The sequence below is a fragment of the Leptidea sinapis genome, chromosome 45 (genome assembly GCF_905404315.1).
Source record: "Leptidea sinapis chromosome 45, ilLepSina1.1, whole genome shotgun sequence".
In the NCBI taxonomy this organism is placed as follows: Eukaryota; Metazoa; Arthropoda; class Insecta; order Lepidoptera; family Pieridae; genus Leptidea; species Leptidea sinapis.
Window position 1 is genome coordinate 1,901,922 of NC_066309.1, and position 18,414 is coordinate 1,920,335.

General features: G+C 38.4%; 2 protein-coding genes across 2 annotated transcripts in view; one reads left to right on the forward strand and one right to left on the reverse strand.

The window, feature by feature from the left end:
* Positions 1 to 1,137: 1,137 nt before the first annotated feature.
* On the reverse strand, positions 1,138 to 7,009 carry LOC126977495 (chitinase domain-containing protein 1). Its single transcript, XM_050826339.1, has 6 exons — positions 6,604 to 7,009; positions 6,309 to 6,489; positions 5,442 to 5,648; positions 4,400 to 4,561; positions 3,336 to 3,573; positions 1,138 to 1,340 (listed from the first exon to the last, which is right to left on the reverse strand). Exons 1-6 carry the CDS (start codon positions 6,856 to 6,858, stop codon positions 1,199 to 1,201), a joined length of 1,185 nt encoding a protein of 394 aa, XP_050682296.1. The 5' UTR covers positions 6,859 to 7,009; the 3' UTR covers positions 1,138 to 1,198.
* A 10,132-nt stretch (positions 7,010 to 17,141) lies between these two features.
* Positions 17,142 to 18,414, forward strand: part of LOC126977479 (chitin deacetylase 1) — a 33,542-nt gene continuing 32,269 nt past the window's right edge. The window contains exons 1-2 of the mRNA XM_050826321.1: positions 17,142 to 17,303; positions 17,381 to 17,453. Coding sequence (XP_050682278.1) covers positions 17,249 to 17,303; positions 17,381 to 17,453 — 128 coding nt within the window. The 5' untranslated portion in view covers positions 17,142 to 17,248. The remainder of the gene's footprint in view (positions 17,304 to 17,380; positions 17,454 to 18,414) is intronic.

Sequence of the window (18,414 nt, forward strand, 5' to 3'; positions counted from 1 at the left end):
ATTGTTGATCATAATTTTAAAATTAATATTAACAACGGTTTATTATAAAATTTGGTAGGGTAACACAAATTGTTAAGGGTCGTGGTAGGTTCTATCGGATCTTGCTAATGTTGGTACTATCCTGCGAGCTCCTGATCTTCCAGCTATCTGCTCCAGAACGATGGGAAGCGTTCGAAGTGAAGTGATGTCCTCAGAACTACAAGCACCAGGACTGGTTAATCGTGTGTGCTAACTAAGAACCTAAGAGCGGGATTCATCCAACACACATTATAATCCACTATTCATTAACTCTCAGTTTTAATAATATGAAATAAATTATGCATATTCGCTATTTCCTTAAAGAGTTTTAATATTAGCGCGCGGAATCACAACTTTTTTTTTTTAAATAAAAGTAACTAGCCTAAGATATGTCATCATTGTACTTGTTAAAGTTCCGTCAAAATATGTCCAGCCCTTTCGATGATTATCCGGAATAAACATAGAGTCAAAATTTTAAAACTTATTCTCTGATTAAGTCCCAATAAACAGCCATAAGTACATTTGGTAAAAGGTACTTTTAGATGAAAGTTAAAGTGAAATAATATTTATAATTTGAATTACTGAATCTACTATATGTTAATTCAGCATCAGCTGCGCTGCGAATACGGCGAGACCTTTCGCTCCTTTGTATGCCGCTGTCCTTTGACCGAAGTCGCCAATCGCGGAAATTAAATTAATACAATATGAATGAAATGGGTGTGTGAGCGAAAAATTAAAATGGCCGCAGGCATAGGTGTTCAAACTTTTATAATTGGGTACGTTAATAATTTTTTTTTTTTTTCACTTTTATTAATATGCTTATTTCCTGAAAATCAATATTGTTCTCACTCTGAGTGAGACTCACACCAAACGCCTTAAGATATAGTACAGGGTTTTTTTAACATCCTGTACATGAATCATGTTTAAAGTTAAAAGTGTTTTAAATAATAAATATTTCATAAAGATTAATAAAGAATAAACTGTATACAACTTTTAAAAATCCAACAAATACAATAATTTTAACTAAATAGGTCCAACCTGGCACCACAAGCAGCATTTTCTGACCATTTGGCCAATTAAATTTTAATGACATTCATAGGTTACCATTAAAACAAAACATACAGGTTAAAGTTTATCCAATAAAATAAATACTTAATTAAATTTAAAAATATATCACATATTAGAGCAGGTCATAGAAATAATCTAAGCCTTGTCCCAACTCCCATATGGCAATGCCAGTACCAAACTCTTCTGCCAGTTCCAGTCTTTTTTTTATTGAATATAAAGTAGGGTAAAACACTTTCTTGGTTCCTTGTGATGTTCTGAAATAAAAAATTCTTAATGTTATCAAAACAAACTATAAAATCAAAATCACTTTATTCATTTAGGTCACGGAAATGACACTCTTTTTATATTCTACTAAGAAAAACAGATTCACAGATTTAGATTTTACAATTGTTTTTATCTGCTTATACAACTGTTATAGCGTCCTACTCTGTTAAAACAATTTGCGCGATTACCTTCAACCTCAAAAACTTTCGAGTACTTTCTAAAAAGCGCATACTATTTTCTAAAGGCCCGAAACGCTCCTGTGATTCCTCTGGTGTTCTGGTGACCCGAACGCTCGTTTGATCTTCTCTTCCATAAAATATAATCTATATAATGAAAATGGTCTTTTTTTGAAGCTCAATCACGCCTAAACCACTGATCGTATCGACATGAAACTACCACCATTCGATGCGAAATTTATCCTAGATGGTTTATGGCTACTTATTTTTTGATATTTATTTCGTAAAATTCGCCTAACGAAGCGGGCGGGAACGGCTAGTATAATATAATAGCCATTGTTGTTTCTTGACATAATATCATGGTGTTTTGCTGATGAAGTTAACGATCCACCTAATAAATATTCATAATGTTTTGCTCAACTATTATTACAAAATCATTGAAGTGTTTTTCGAAATTCTCACTCAATGCCTCAGGTAAGCTAGGCAAGTATGGTCAATGCTGGGTGAAAGTCTACTAGCACTATAACATACGAAAACGAAATATCTAAGGTATATATTATTATATGTAGGTTATTTATTTAAATTACCGTCGATGACCAATCTTACAAAAATAAAGTTTCCTTTCAACCCACACGATAACATAGGACCCTCCTAGTTTGAGTCTGGTAAGTGCAAACTTTTATATGATGAACATTGGTTTTTGTATTATTGGTTTGTATGTATGTTTTAAATATGTATATTGTACAGGGTGGACCAAAAGTCCGTTTACATTTGAATCGGTTGCCACGTTTAGCAGCGGCGGCGGAGGGGGGTGGAAGGCTTACGCATTGCAAGAGCGGCCAATGGGAATTTAGTACCATGGTGTCGTTTAGCGGTAGTCAACGTGCATTTTGTGTATGCGAGTACTATCTAAACAACGATTCTGCGACCTTAGCTCAACGAAAGTTTTGCAATCATTACAAGATACGACACAAAAATCAAGCTCCATCAGGTGTGTTAATTAAAAAATGGGTGCTCAAGTTTGAGAAGACGGGTTGGGTCAACAATGGATTTACGTCGATCTGGCCGGCCTAGAACGTCGAGGGACCCCGAAAACGTGGAGCGAGTAAAATCGTCTGTTCGTGACCAACCTGGACTATCAACTCGAAAGCGGTCTGCTGTCCTTAACGTGCCAAGATAATGATGTATTAAACCGCATTCTCAAGAAAGATTTAAGTCTACTTTCCTATAAAATCCAAATGGTGCAGGAATTAAGGCCTCAGGACCATGCCACTAGGTTGCAGTTTGCGAACGAAATGGTAGAGTGATTCACCAGTTTTACAAACATTTTTTTCTCAACAAGGCACACTTCCACCTAAATGGGCATGTTAATAGACAAAATTGTCGTTATTGGAGTGACACTGATCAAAAACCCCTGCATTCCAGCCAATCAACCCAGTAACTCTTGACGAATTAAAGGATCGTATTCGCACAGAAATCCAAAACATCTCAACAGAAACATGTAAAGCTGTCATCGAAAATTTCCCGCTCTAGATTGCAGCAATGCCAGAATAATGAAGGATTACATATGGATGATGTGATTTTTAAGAAATAAATTCCCCTTTTGTTTACTATCGAAAACAATAAACAGTTTTGATCTACTGTAATTAGTTTTTTTTTAATCATCATTCCAATTATAAACGGACTTTTGGTCCACCCTGTACCATTGTCTGGGACACACATTTTAGTTAGTTTGTGTGAAAGTGTGTTTATTATTAATGGTATTCCGAAAATTTGAAAAGTTAAATTATGTAAAAATTTAATACTCACTTTAATTCTATGTAGTTCTCAGCAGTATTGTTGTTATAAGATAACATCTGATTAATCTTGGCATTTCTCATCAGTTCAATATACTCGGTGCCCACAATAGGTCCACCTCCATTGGTAGTGTATGAAGAGCCATAGAAATTAAGACCAAGCAAAATCTTTGATTCTTTTAATGGATTTTCTTCATTATCAATTAATTTCTCTAGACAGAGTCTCATCCAATATAGAGGAGCATTTGGTCCTGAAATATAAAAATATATTACTAACTTTTATATTTACAGCCCACCTATTTTGGGTGTAAGCGGCTCAGGGTTCTACAGCCATAACTTTTTGTAATAGAATCATATTTAAAATGTCTTGTAAATGACAAAACAAGCAATATTTAGCAGCATTTTTTATAAATATAAACAGTTACAATACATTATAAATAACATAATGTTATCACATTACATAATACATTAAGCCTAATGTTATATGGCATTGTGCGTGTGTGGCTTAAATTGCAATCTCTAATATGTGTTACTTAATAATAATAATCTAATGAGACTAAATTAGAATTCAGGCGATAATATTTGAAATCTAAAACTATTCATAGAAATGAAGATGTTTTTTCAGGACATTGTTAGGACATGGTTCTTGAATGTTAATACTCAATGTATGTTAACCAATTTACATGAATGTTACATAATAAAATCATCTGCATATTGGCAATTTTGAATTGTTGAACTTTTTTCCTTAAAATAGCTCAAGATTATATATTTTTCTTATATTACACATTAACACATGGGAGGGGCTGTAAAGTCCTCTAATGGCGACCACATATTGCATAACAAAGTGTTGGTAAGCCCACGAGATGGACCAATGATCCGGTCAAGATCGCCAGGTTAGGTTGTATGAGGATAGCACAGAACCAATTGTTATGTAGATCTTTGAGGAAGGCCTTGTCCAGCAGCGGATGTCTTTTGGCTGAAGTTTACCACTTCATAATGATAAACCATCAACACCAAACTTTAGTTGGTGCTGGCAACTGGACTTTATTAGATGTAAATACCTTGTGTACATCTGACCTGGTTTTTGAGGACTTGAGAAGTCATATGTCATAACAGATACAGCTTCTACATAAGGATAAATGTCATTGTAAGCACTTATAAAGAACTCATCACTTGGATATCCTCGGAATGGTGGGTAGACTAGAATTAATTTGTAGTTCTCTTCATTCATTTCTAAACCTGAAAACAAATAGTGTTTGACTTAATACAAATTGTTTTATTTATTTTTTAATAACTTTAATTTACTGATATGTTACTGATATCTGGTATTGGTCCATCTGCTAAAAATGGAATAGACCTTACATTACTCCCGAATCGATAGGCAGAGAATAACTAAATAATGAACCTTCATTTTCCACAGTCGAGAAATAGGTATGATGTTCCTAACTGCCACTCCTATCAAACACAGCTAAACTTGGCACCTTTAACTATATCTTTTCATGTTAAGCCTATGTCAACCTTTCTGAACTATTTTTCATTTACACTTGCTTTACTAATTTGTGGAATCAATCTACTTTAACCATCCTCTCTATATATAATTATGTTTTCATATTATGTGTGTGGTACACAGATGTTGTCGCTAACTATGGGCTTTTTGAGAAAGCTCATGGTCGCTCAGAGGGCAATGGAGAGTGCTATGCTCGGAGTTTCCCTGCAAGATCGAATCAAGAATCAGAAGATCCGTAGGAGAACCAAAATAACTGACATAGTCCAAACAATTGCAAAACTGAATTGGGCAGGGCACATACATCGACAGACAGATGGGGCAGTAAAGTCCTCGGATCGGCGAACACGTACCGGGAGATGCAGTGTTGGGAGGCCCCCCACAAGATGGACCGACAATCTGGTCAAGATCGCCGGAATATGTTGGATGAGGGCAGCGCAGATCCGATCGTCGTAGAAATCTTTGGGGGAGGCCTTTGTCCAGCAGTTGACTTCTTCCGGCTGATGATGATGATTATGTGAGTCAAAAAAAATTTCAAATCACATTAGACAATGTTACACTGATTCAGTTTATAATAACTGTAAGTTAAAGACAATTATAATGTAAGACACCAACCAAATTGCTGAATAAATTTTACTGATTTTTCTACATATTTTCCAATTTGAGAGATCATTTCCAACACAATCCCGTCAAAGTTCCACTGCTTACATGTTTTCTTCACCTCTTCTATCAATGCCTTTTGCTCTGACATTGATGATGTGTCTTTGAAAAAAGCTTTCAGGTCTGCTGATTGCCAATTATCAAATAAGAGTCTCGGCAATACTAAAAATTCAAAAATTATACATTATTACTACTTATAATATTAATACAATAATGTTTTCATAAAATTTTTGTATTGACATATTCTGAATCAAAACAATTATGTTTCTAAATCCAAGGCCTGTACACCATTTTACACAAGTGTTTAGATGGCTAAAAATGTTTAAATGGCTTCGATCACCACAGCTATACCAACAGTAATAATAACAAACAATAATCAATAGTATATTAATAATTTATTGGTGCAAATAAATGGAGAATGTAGATCCCTAACAGACTGGTATCCCAGAAATCTAAAATGTATAATCAGACGACAATACAGAAGATCTATCTTCTGTGGTAACTATAACAGGCAAGATGTGGTCTACAATCGCTAGAGATAGAGTAATAGAGGTATATAGTGAAAAGGGTTGGAAGAGTAATAACTTTGTCAATAGACAAACAGATAGAAATGTAGATGTTTAGATAAGGATATGTTTTTACCATCTGAATAAAGTATTATAATATATTTTTATTATATGAAGAAAGGGATTATATTTTTGATAAGATGATGTGCCAAACAATTAATTTAATATTTACTTAGTATGTTTAAATGCTAGTGTAGTTTGGCACTGAATGTTCAATAGAAAGGTGTGTTATGCAGATACAGAATAATCTACTAACTTTTGACATTTCCAGGAGAGCTTCTCTGCCTGACTTCTTTCATCCATGCATGATCCACATCATGTAAGCCTGTAATTATGTAAATATTTGGACTTTGTCTCTTGACTTGCAACCACACCGGTGATATATAGTTAAATTTCGGAGCCCACGTCTTCGCGACATTATACCCTTTGTCGTTCCACTAAAAATATATTATGATTACATAAATCATTTGAAACAATTAAATTAGATTGCTTTCCACAGACTTGTACATTTTCTTGTATGGAAATTGATCGTTAAATTCACACTAACTCACCGGAGTAACATAACCCAAAACAGGATTCTTGAAGTTCCGTGTTATAACGTTTTGATGGTAAGTTGCATGATATTTAATAATATCTTTCGCATACGGAGTTTCTACTACCAGTTTTCTATCCAACACATTATTTTTACGAGGTCCTTCCTGTGGTTTTACACTTTTTTGTGACCTTTTATCAGCCGGCGGCGATAAAGTGGCAAGACAAACACTCAACATAAATAAGACCTCTACAAATGTAGTCAAACATTTCATTGTTACTACTTTTATTTATTTATTAAAGATTTTTCGCAACAATATTAATCAGTATTACTGGTCGCAATTGAATAGAAACCACAATAAAATTCAAAATCCACATACACCAATTACCTTACAGTCCTAAACAAACACAAATATATACAGTCAATAACACTCAGTACTTACATACACACAAACACAGCAGCACAACTGACAGCAAGGTTAGGAGCAAATAGGAGTACCTATATTCTGTGACTGACAGTGACAAGTGACAGCACAATCGTGAATCGATCCAAAAAAATACTCTTAGGCCTCCTCTCCATTATCGGCGATGATCCTTACCTGTATCATCGTCTGTCATCGGCAAGTTAATCGTTGATTATAGTGTAAGCATCCACACGATCGTCAATTGTCCGTGCGACAAAGCGAAGTACGTACGGCTTCGCTCACTGTCCAGTGTCTTCCAGTGTATGAATGACCGGCGATCATGTTGGCACGCAAATTCCCTTTGATGCGTGCCCGAAGAACCGACAAGTAACCGATTCCCGCGATAACTACGACGATTATAGACGAAGATCGGCTACTAGAAGCGATTAAGCCCTTCACGCTTCACAATCGTGTTCGCGTGTAATCACCGATTGTGAAGAGAGAACCAAATTATTAGTACTTTACGGTGCCAGAATTCTTTTCAACAAGAAAAAGAAACCCATTAGATTAATGGGAAAAGTAATTCGTTGGCTAACCTAGGTATACCCGAGAATAAACCAATCATTTGCAAAACGTTTACAAATAGATATTTTTCTTATGATTGGTCTATTTGGACGTATTATGTTTCTCGCATATTTTATTTGCTAGCCTGCTTTAAATTCGGAAAATTCAGAATTAAGGCCGGAACGCATTACAGCGGCGCTTCACTGCACAGCGCGGCACAAAGCGTCGAAATATTATTTCAATCATTTCGAATGGAATGGTAGGTATTGTATGCGACATAGCAAGCGGCGCGTCGCTTCAGTATACATATTGTTAATTGTAAAAAAAAATCTTGATATCGTGACCGGTATTTCAGCAATCCATTTCTTCTTATTTTTTTCTCTTCCATAATAATTCATTTTTCTTCTGTACACGATAAAGAAATATAGAAAAATCTTCGACACTATCCCTCATCTTGCTATGTTGCTCGCTCGTAAACTGGTATAGAAATGAATGCAATTGTAATGCAATAGGTACCTTCTCACAACGTGAAACGACACGCAGCCTAGCGCCGCTGTAATGCGGCGTTTATCATAAAACATAACAGTTTTCATATTCTTGGCTTATTCACAGGAATAACTACTGATATACCAAGTTTATTTGGAAGGCCGTATGCATTTATCAAAATACAACAAAAAAAGGAGATACAAATAACTAGCTGTAGAAGTGAAAGTTCAACGGACAAATGGAAAAACGAATCTGCGTTTTCGATTACCTACTGCAAATTATAATGAAATGGTTAGGTTAGGTACATTTTAATGAATGCATTTTTTATTTAACCAAACATTTTATTTTATCACACAAAAAAAAACAATTCAATCGCGCTGCCTCTCAACAGGCGTCTCCCCCGTTTTAAGCGGCGCTTAGTTTAATTTACTTTTACAAAAAGATTAGAAGAAGACGTCCACTGCTGGACAAAGGCCTCCCCCAAATATTTCCACGACGATCGGCCCTGGGAGCTTACTCCTAAAATCGATATTCGATATATTATAGCATTATTCGTGTCGAATCCTACTCTTAGTTACATCGTGTTCAATGTCGAAACGATGATTGAACGAACGAAACATTTTTCGTATTGGTGCAAACCGTAGGGTTACTCTTAGTAGAAAATGTCAGAGACGAATATTCGAATATGACAAATAATCAAACGTCACTCTTACGATAATCTCAACGACACATATTAAGCTGTCGTTGCTAATTATCGTTTCAAGTTGTATAGATATATTTGCCATAAAATATACTTACTTAATAAATATTATTAAAATAATTATATGTGATTTACTATTCAACAGGATTTTGCAATGGCCGCCTGAGAAATAGGAAGTCGACGAGAAGGGTTGAGTTACTTTTTTTTACATTTTATTATCCGCAAGTATTGTATTATTTATTAAATTTTAAATGGTCGTATTATATGCATAACATAATTTTACATTTAGTGTAAATGATACCAAATTGGTGGTGCAGAGTCTGGCATGGTCATTAGCGCCTAAACTTAAAAATGTCTTGACTTTTGACACTTATCAGCGACATAGCATAGATAATATTTAGTTTTTCAAGGTTTGCATATAATTTATTCACTATACGAGGGCTGCACTAAAAGTATCGGGAATGGAATATTTCCACTGTTCCTGTTGTCATATTAAAATCTTTTTAATTGAAAACTCCTTGGTTTTATAAATCGAATACCATTTATTTATTTAAAAAAAGATTCTCGGTTTGTCACAAGGTCTTTTCAAACTTGTATAGTCGTTGAGAAAATGGAATTGACTTGAGAAAATTCTAGAGCGATGACTTATTATGACTGTCGAAGTGGTTTAAAACAGTGTGTTGACCGGATGATTTCTGCATTTGGTGATGAAGCCCCATCCAACACAACAATTTATCGCTGGATTGCTGAATTTCTACCTGGCCGTGTCAAGCTCAGTGATGATCCCCGTCAAGGTCGTCCAAAAACTGCAGTCACCAAAGAAAACGTTGATGCTGTGCGTAAGCTGATTGAGGAAGATCGACATGTGACATACCGCGAAATTCAGGCAACTTTAGACATTGGCATGAGTCAAATACAAATAATCTTGCATGAACAATTAGGTGTAAAAAGGAGTGGTAGTACTTTTAGGAGTGGTAGTGCCATGTTGGGTCCTCACGGACACAACCGAATTGGGCCGGCACGCCCGGAGAAATACCACTCCCCCACTCGAAACCGGCGTGAAATAGCGGCTATGCCGCTGTGTTTCGTCCGGTGAGTGGGGTATCCGGAGGCCTACACCCCCCCTCCCAAATATAAATGGCAGCACAGACTAAAAAGAGACTACTCCAGGACGGTACCAGGCTATGCAGCCCTGGAGAATCCGTCCCTGGGCGTCCACAATTAGGGCCTGTACCTAACAGTGGTAGCCCAGGCTGCCCCGCGTATTCTGGAGGGGCCAAATCTGCGCTGACTCGGGGCAAACAGAGCAGGAGGCTCAAACCACCCTCCTCCACACTCGCTGTGGACTTTTGCAACATCAGGGGGCTTCGCTCAAATTTAAATGCCGTCCACTTTCACCTGGAGACGGCTAAGCCAGCCCTGCTCTTTTTAACCGAGATACAGATATCGTCCCTGGCTGATTCATCTTACCTTTCCTACCCGGGGTATAATTTGGAACACTCCTTTATACCACGGGCTGGCGTGTGCGTTTACGTCAGGGAGGATGTCTGTTCTCGACGCCTGAGTTTTCTTGAAGGACAGGACCTATCCATCATCTGGCTGCGTGTAGACTGCGATGACCATCCGCGAATCTACGCATGCCTGTATAGGTCCCATAGAGGTAACGCAGAGACTGACCGGCTCCTCGAACACATCCAAATGGCTACAGATTCCGTTTTGGAGCAGATCCCCACTGCAGAGATCGTGTTTCTTGGCGATTTTAACGCCCACCACGCCGAATGGCTAGGCTCACGTACCACCGATCATGCAGGGAGATCTGTTCACGACTTCGCCTTAGCATATGGTCTGACGCAACTGGTTATTGCGCCAACGCGAATCCCAGATGTGCAAGATCATACACCTTCACTGTTGGACCTTCTGTTGACCTCACATCCGGACGGCTACCTAGTTTCCGTTGACCCTCCTCAGGGATCGTCGGACCACTGCCTGATCCGGAGCACCGTGCCGATCACGCGCCTAACACGGCCCCGCTTCTTAGGCTGTCGCCGCGTGTGGCACTATAGGTCAGAAGAGTGGGACGAGATGCGGTGCTTTTTTGCATCCTACACGTGGAGGCAGATTTTCGCTGGGAGATCCAGATGCCGCTGCTGACGCTGTTGCTGATGTGGTACTGCAAGGTATGGAACTCTTCATTCCATCCTCCTCTGTGCCTATCGGTGGCAGGTCCCAACCATGGTTTGACCGCTCCTGCAAAATGGCCTCTCGCCGAAAGCAGGAGTGCTATCAGGCTTGGGTCAATGCGGTGGTATCTAAGGATGTGAATTCCAGCGAACTTAAAAAACACTACAATCATGCCTCCAGGTCCTTCAAAAGAGTTATTGCTGACGCGAAGTCGAAGCACATTGGCAGAATCGGCGAGAGACTTGCACGCCTTCCCTCGGGAACTCGTGCGTTCTGGTCGCTCGCCAAGGCTGTCCAAGGAAACTTCTGCCAGCCAGCCATTCCGCCACTGCACGGGGATGATGACTCGCTGGCCCATGACGCGAAAGAGACAGCTGATCTCCTGGGCTCCCTCTTCGGATCCAACTCGACTCTGGATGACCGAGGTGCACCACCACCGCATGTTCCACGGTGCGATTCATATATGCCGGAGGTAAAAATCCGGCATGGTGCCGTGCTTATGGCGCTTCTCACCTTGGACATTCACAAATCGAGCGGGCCCGATGGCATTCCCCCGATAGTGCTGCGGACATGTGATCTGGAACTGGCGCCGGTCCTTACCCGTCTTTTCCGGCTCTCCTACTCATCAGGCGTAGTCCCGAAATTATGGAAGGCGGCTTTAGTGCACCCGATCCCTAAGAAAGGTGTACGCTCAGATCCGTCCAACTACCGCCCCATTGCCATTACCTCCATTTTCTCCAAAGTAATGGAGTCGATCATCAACCGCCAGCTCTTGGGATACCTAGAGGGGCACCAGCCGATCAGCGACTGCCAGTACGGTTTCCGTCAGGGTCGCTCAGCTGTACCTTTCCCATAAATGGGCGCAAGCGGTTGAGTCGAAAGGAGAGGCGTTTGATCGGGTGTGGCATAAAGCGCTTATAGCGAAACTGCCATCCTATGGGCTTCCCGAGAAGTTGTGCAAATGGCTCACTAGCTTTTTGGCTGATCGGAGCATCAAGGTTGTTATCAACGGTGCATGCTCCGACTTAAAACCCATAAACGCTGGTGTCCCGCAAGGCTGTGTGCTATCCCCTACGCTGTTTCTTCTGCATATCAATGATATGCTGCAAATCAGCAATATTCATTGCTATGCAGACGGCAGCACGGGGCATGCTTCCTACACCGGCCGTGCCAACATGTCCCGGGATAGCGTCGACGAGAACCGGAACAAACTTGTGTCTGAAATCGAGACTATGCTTTGCAAAGTCTCGGAATGGGTCCGACAAAATTTAGTCCAATTCAACCCCAAGAAGACACAAGTTTGTGCGTTCACCACTAAAAAGTCTCCCTTTGTCGTATCCCCTCGATTCGAGATCACTCCTCTAACTGCCACAGCCTGTATTGGCATACTTGGCGTCGATATATCGAGCGACGTTCAGTTCCGTAGTCACTTGGAAGAGAAGGCCAAACTGGCCTCTAAAAAGCTTGGTGTACTCAGTAAGGCGAGACAGTACGTCACTAAAAGCCATCGCCTGCAACTTTATAAGACGCAAATTCGGCCTCATTCGGAGTAGTGTTCTCACCTCTGGGCGGGTGCTCCCCAGTACCAGCTTTTTCCATTTGACCGCATACAACGAAGAGCGGCTCGAATCATCGACGATCAAGTCATCTCCGATCGGCTTGATTCTCTACATAGGTACTAAATGAATTATTAAGTTATTTACGTCTCATATTATAATATCTTAAAATTTCATTTTATAAATATTATTGATATCATTGTGAAATCCGACATGTTTCAATATAACAGTACGATTAGTGTTTAGACAATTTTGTAACATATTTTGCATGTCAATTGACGAAACATATTGGATTATCCATTATATTGTTAACACCTTAAGTACAATGTTTCCTGCAAATAAAATTTCATTTCATTTCATTTCATTTCATAGCATTGCGTAGAGATGTGGGGTCTCTCTGCATCTTCTACCGCATTTATCACGGGGAGTGCTCAGAGGAGCTGTTCGGGTTGATTCCAGCGGCCGAATTCCACCATCGAACATTACGTGCAAAGTACCATCCGCATCACGTAGACGTCTGGCATTCCACAACCGCGCGTTTTCTTCGAAATTTCTTGCCTCGCACAGCCACTTTATGGAATCAACTACCGGCAGCGGTCTTCCCGAACAGATACGACTTAGGGACCTTCAAGAAAAAAGAATACTCCCACCTTAAAGGCCGGCAACGCATTTCTTGACACACCTGTTGTTGCGGATGTCCACGGGCGGTTGCCTCACCTCTCCCCATCCCATGAGCCTCTTGCCCGTTTGCCCACTCTCATAAAAAAAAAACCGCCGCATCATCCTCCATCACGACAATGCGAGTTCCCACACCGCGCACAGAACAAAAGAGTTTTTAGAGCAAGAAAACATAGAATTATTAGACCATCCGCCGTACAGCCCCGACCTAAGCCCTAATGATTCATATACTTTCCCTAAAATAAAGAATAAATTGCGTGGTCAGAGATTTTCATCACCTGAAGAAGCTGTGGACGCCTACAAAAAAGCCATTTTGGAGACCCCAACTTCCGAATGGAATGGTTGCTTCAATGATTGGTTCCATCGTATGGAAAAATGTGTCATATTTCGCGGAGAATACTTCAAAAAGCAATAAATACATTTTTAAATAGTAATGTTGTGTCACTTCCTTGATTCCCGATATTTTAAGTGCAGCCCTCGTAACATCGTAAAAAAATCAAAATAATCTATGGTTCCGATGTTGTTACGATAAACGATATGGAATGCGAACATTTGTTAGAGTAGGGTAGGTGCAATGCGATATATTCGGAGTATTATCGTCTCGTTCCGAATATATTGTTGTCGATTTTGTGAGAAGACCTCCTGCACTGCCCTTATCCATCGTATTCCGGCGACCTGTGGCAGATCGTTGGTCCACCTTGTGGGGGGCCTACCAACACTGCGTTTTCCGTTACGTGGACGTCATTCGAGGACTTTACTGCCCACAGGCCATCTGACCGTTGAATTATGTGCCCTGCCCACCGCCACTTCAGTTTTGCAATAATTTGGGGTATGTCGGTGACTTTGATTTTCCTACGGATCTCCTCATTTCTGATTTGATCTCGCAGGAAAACTCCGAACATAGCCCCATTCTATTGCCCTCTGAGCGACTATGAGCTTTCTCATAAGGCCCAAAGTTAGCAACCACTTCTGGGTACCGTAAGTCATCACTGGCATCACACACTGGTTGAAAACCTTCGTCTTCAGACACTGTGGTATTTGGGACGAGAAGATTTAACGGAGTTTCCCGAACGCTGCCCATCTGAGTTGGATTCGACGAGTGACCTCTTTCACGAAATTGGACATGCCTAACTCAATCTAGTTAGGCCAAGGTTACACGTTAACAATTTCGAAAATGCAGTTCCCAACAGTTACGGGAGTTGGTGCAACGCCGACATGGATATTAGATATGATCTTCATCTTGTCCATGTTCATTTTGAGACCTACTCCTTGGGAACCTGTATTGTGGCTATTGAGCATATGGCTAAGTCTTCCATGGTCTCAGCCATGATTATGATACCATCTGCGCATTAAAGGTGAGTAATGAATTCACCGTTGATGTTGATACCAAGCCCGTTCCAGTCCAGAAGCTTAAAGACATCTTCCAATGCGGCGGTGAACAGCTTCGGCGATATAACATCGCCTTTTCTGTCTCCCTCTTGCAGACGGATAGGCTTCGAGAACTGATCCTGGAGACGAACTGACATGGTGACGTTTCCATACAAACGCTTCAACGCTTCGATATATCGATAATCAATGTGGCACCTATGAAGAGACTGAAGCATCGCTCAGATCTCGTTCGAATCATTGGCTTTCTCATAGTCCACGAACGCCAAGCATAGTGGCTGGTTATAATACTCCTTCGTCTTCTGTATAACCTGTCGCAGCGTATTTATGTAGGTATATTAATCAATTGAATTATTAATTAATTTAATATTCAAACTTATAATATTAAATTTAATTTAAAAATACGTAAAAACAATCGTTGTTATAATATAAATATATATTATAATATAATAATCTCACCACACTATTTAATATCGAACCGAGTCCCCCTCCACGCGGCCGTAACCAAGCCGTAACGCTTTTTCGTGACAGAAAAAATCCTAATACTAAGTCTTAGAAGTTTCACTTCAAAAATACAATAATTATGAATTTTAATGAGTATTTTTATTGTAATTTTAATGAACGCACACAATCATTCACAATGAACAAATAATTGTCCCGCTTAATAATAAATATCTGGACGACCGAGCCTTGCTCGGATTTTCAAGAATGTACAAAACTTGAAAAAAAAAATACTATAGGACATCTGGATTCGAACCAGGGTCTTCTGCTTTCCAGATCACCCAATGTCCCATCTGAGCTATTATAGTCTTGTGTATATAATATATATATATATATATATATATATAAAACACGGATAAATTACATTTTTTAATATTGAAACCTAGCTAGGTCGAATTCTCGCCCCCGAAACTACCTGTATACTAAATTTTATTAAAATCGTTGGAGCCGTTTCCGAGATTCTGAATATATATATATACAAGAATTGCTCATTTAAAGATATTAGATATATATATAAATATACTTATATAAAACTAGCCTTAAAAGACAGAATTTTACTGTTTCTAAGATAACTGGAAACAATTATGCCATCTAGTTGTACATCCTTTAATACGGAATTTTTATAAGAAACTATTCAAAAATTTTCAAGTGAAACTCTGTACGAAGGAACTATCCTTTACCATATTATTCCAACACGTTGCTGCAACAACAAATAGGAAAAATCAAAATGACCGCTATAAAAATGTTCGTCTTACATAATCTTGTATGATGGTATGGAACCCATCGATTCAGAGTTTTCCTCTAATTTATATACCAGAGGCTAAATAAAAATCACTTTATTCATGTAGGACAAGGAAATAATGAATATAAAAAGTTTTCTTTTCTTTTTACATTTACCACCACTTCGGAAAAGGTTGATTTTTAATGAGAAGAACTGGCAAGAAACTCATTGCCACTCTTATAATATCAACATTTATAGCTTCATCGTCTTACAAATCATTTCAATTACATTATATTATGTAAAGTGATGAAACAGAAATTATCAAACGTCAAATATTAAATGCCTCACACAAGTAAGTAAAAAAAAGTGGGCAAAAATACAAGAGCTATTGAGTACAGCAGATGCATCAATCCACACACACCTTAAATAAATAAAGGTACTATTCGAGCATTTTATTAGCGATTATGAAAACATAATAATTTTAAGAATTTAAGAGTTTCTGGTTACAGGATCATCCAACCTCGCTTCTATTATTGAAATTACTGGGCTATTGAGACTAAACATCTTGTCTCAAGGTGACGAGCGCAATTGTAATGAGCGCATTGCACTGTAAGCGAGGTGTATCATTTACTATCAGGTGAACCTCTTGCTCATCTCGTATCTTTTTCTTATAAAAAACGAGTGTCCTGTAGTCTTTTAGAAGACACGTCTGAAGTAAAACAAAATATTAATTTATAAAACTGTTTAAGAACGAAATTAAATTACGAAATAGTCGAAATGTGTGCTGGACACATAGAAGTGAAACTTCAACGGACAATGATTAAAAACACACATTTCAAAGGAAAATATAAAAAATATATTTAAGACATCTAAAAAAAATTGCGTGTGTACAAAGTACACATGTCAGAAGTGAAACCTGCATTGTGCATGAACCTCTAAACTTACTAGGATGACACATGATTTCAACCGCTATGAAAGACATTGCTAATACCGCTACCATATTTATGTTCTCCTGGTGTCTATGCAGTTATAAGTCGTGCGTATGACATAAGAATATATTAAGGTATTGCTACCTACTCGCGTCATTCATATAAATAAAATAGTATGCATATTTTTGTCTCATTCTTTGTCGGCTTCATCCTACACACTTTTGTATTTGTGTCTCATACCTGTCGTTTTTTCTGTTGCACTGTTCACTTCAAAATTCAACTTCCCTTCCCCGCACCCGATCACACTTTTCGTAGATAAGGCTCTCGTCCCGCATTCACCCGCTTACTCCCAAAGTCAATCGTGCATTTTACTTCAAAAACTTTGACGAGTTACACTTTACAGAATGTTATAGAACATTACCTTAAAGCGCAATAGCCTTTTTCCGCCAGCTATCATCGCTCGTTATGCGACGACGCTCTCTTCAATAACGTAGGTAGGTAAATGAAAGTCAAGCGGTGATTCAGTAATCAGTATTATAACAGAAGTTGAGCCCAGAACATGGCTTTACAACTTTCACGATTATATTACGTACTCGCTCTTACGTTGTTACTTGGTAGGTAGCTACTAAAGGTTTATAGTGTAAATGGTCGATAAGTTTTTGCGCGGTGTTTTAGTAATTATTTATTTCAGGGGTTCATGGGAAACACGTGAGTGAGAAAAGTTTGAATGAAGTAAAATGTCATGAAAGTGGACGCTTTTACAGGTATATAGCTTTTTTTTATTTCTTGTAACTAATGATAAATATTTTTTAAGTAGAGTGCTTAAAATGGCTAATGGACAGCTTAAAATAGCCTAAATTATTAGAATAAAAAATTATTTCGACAAGGAGGAATGGTTTTAATTGATTTTTTATGAACCTAACAAATAGATACAAATGTAACTTTTTATATTTTAATAGGATGCAACCGGGCAAAAGCTTCATGTGATGGGTAGTGGTATAAAAAGGCATTTATTTTCTCATAATTGATTACTTTAGAATTATTCTTTTTGATGTAATTTCTAATGATACCTACCACCGCTTCGGAAACAAATGGCGCTCTAACAGAGAAAAAGCGGCGCACTAGACTCTCCCAGCTTTCTTTTTTTGCGTTCTTTTTAATAAAATATACAATATTGTACTGTCATTCCTATTGCTATAAATATAGTCCGATCACTTCAGCTGTGGAGTAGTAAGATTTACAACAGAGCCATTTTCTAATAAAACATTTAAATTTATTTATAGATAATGCCTGAACAGTGGCTGGGACTTTATTATAAAAGTGTATAGATTTATTTACCCTTAAACCTATTATGTATCCTATGAAGCCTACTAGAATTAGTTACAAGAGTCAATTAGTTACAAGTAGTGAGGCAATGGACATCCGCAAGAGATGCGTTTGTCTTTAATGTCGGGACTATGCTGAATGCTCTAATCTTTAAAGTCCCTAAGTCGTATCGGTTTGGGATAACTGCAGCCGGTAATAGGGTATATGCATGAATTTTATAAATACTTAAATTTTATTTTTTACATCCAAAAATTATCAAACACATGAAATTATAGATAAAAACATTCTTATTCAATTAAAAAATAAATATTATTTCCCGGCAATATATTTCGATTATTTAAACGCGCCTTTTTGCGCGGGGTTTCTGTGACGTCAGAGTCTATCCCAAGAATCTATATT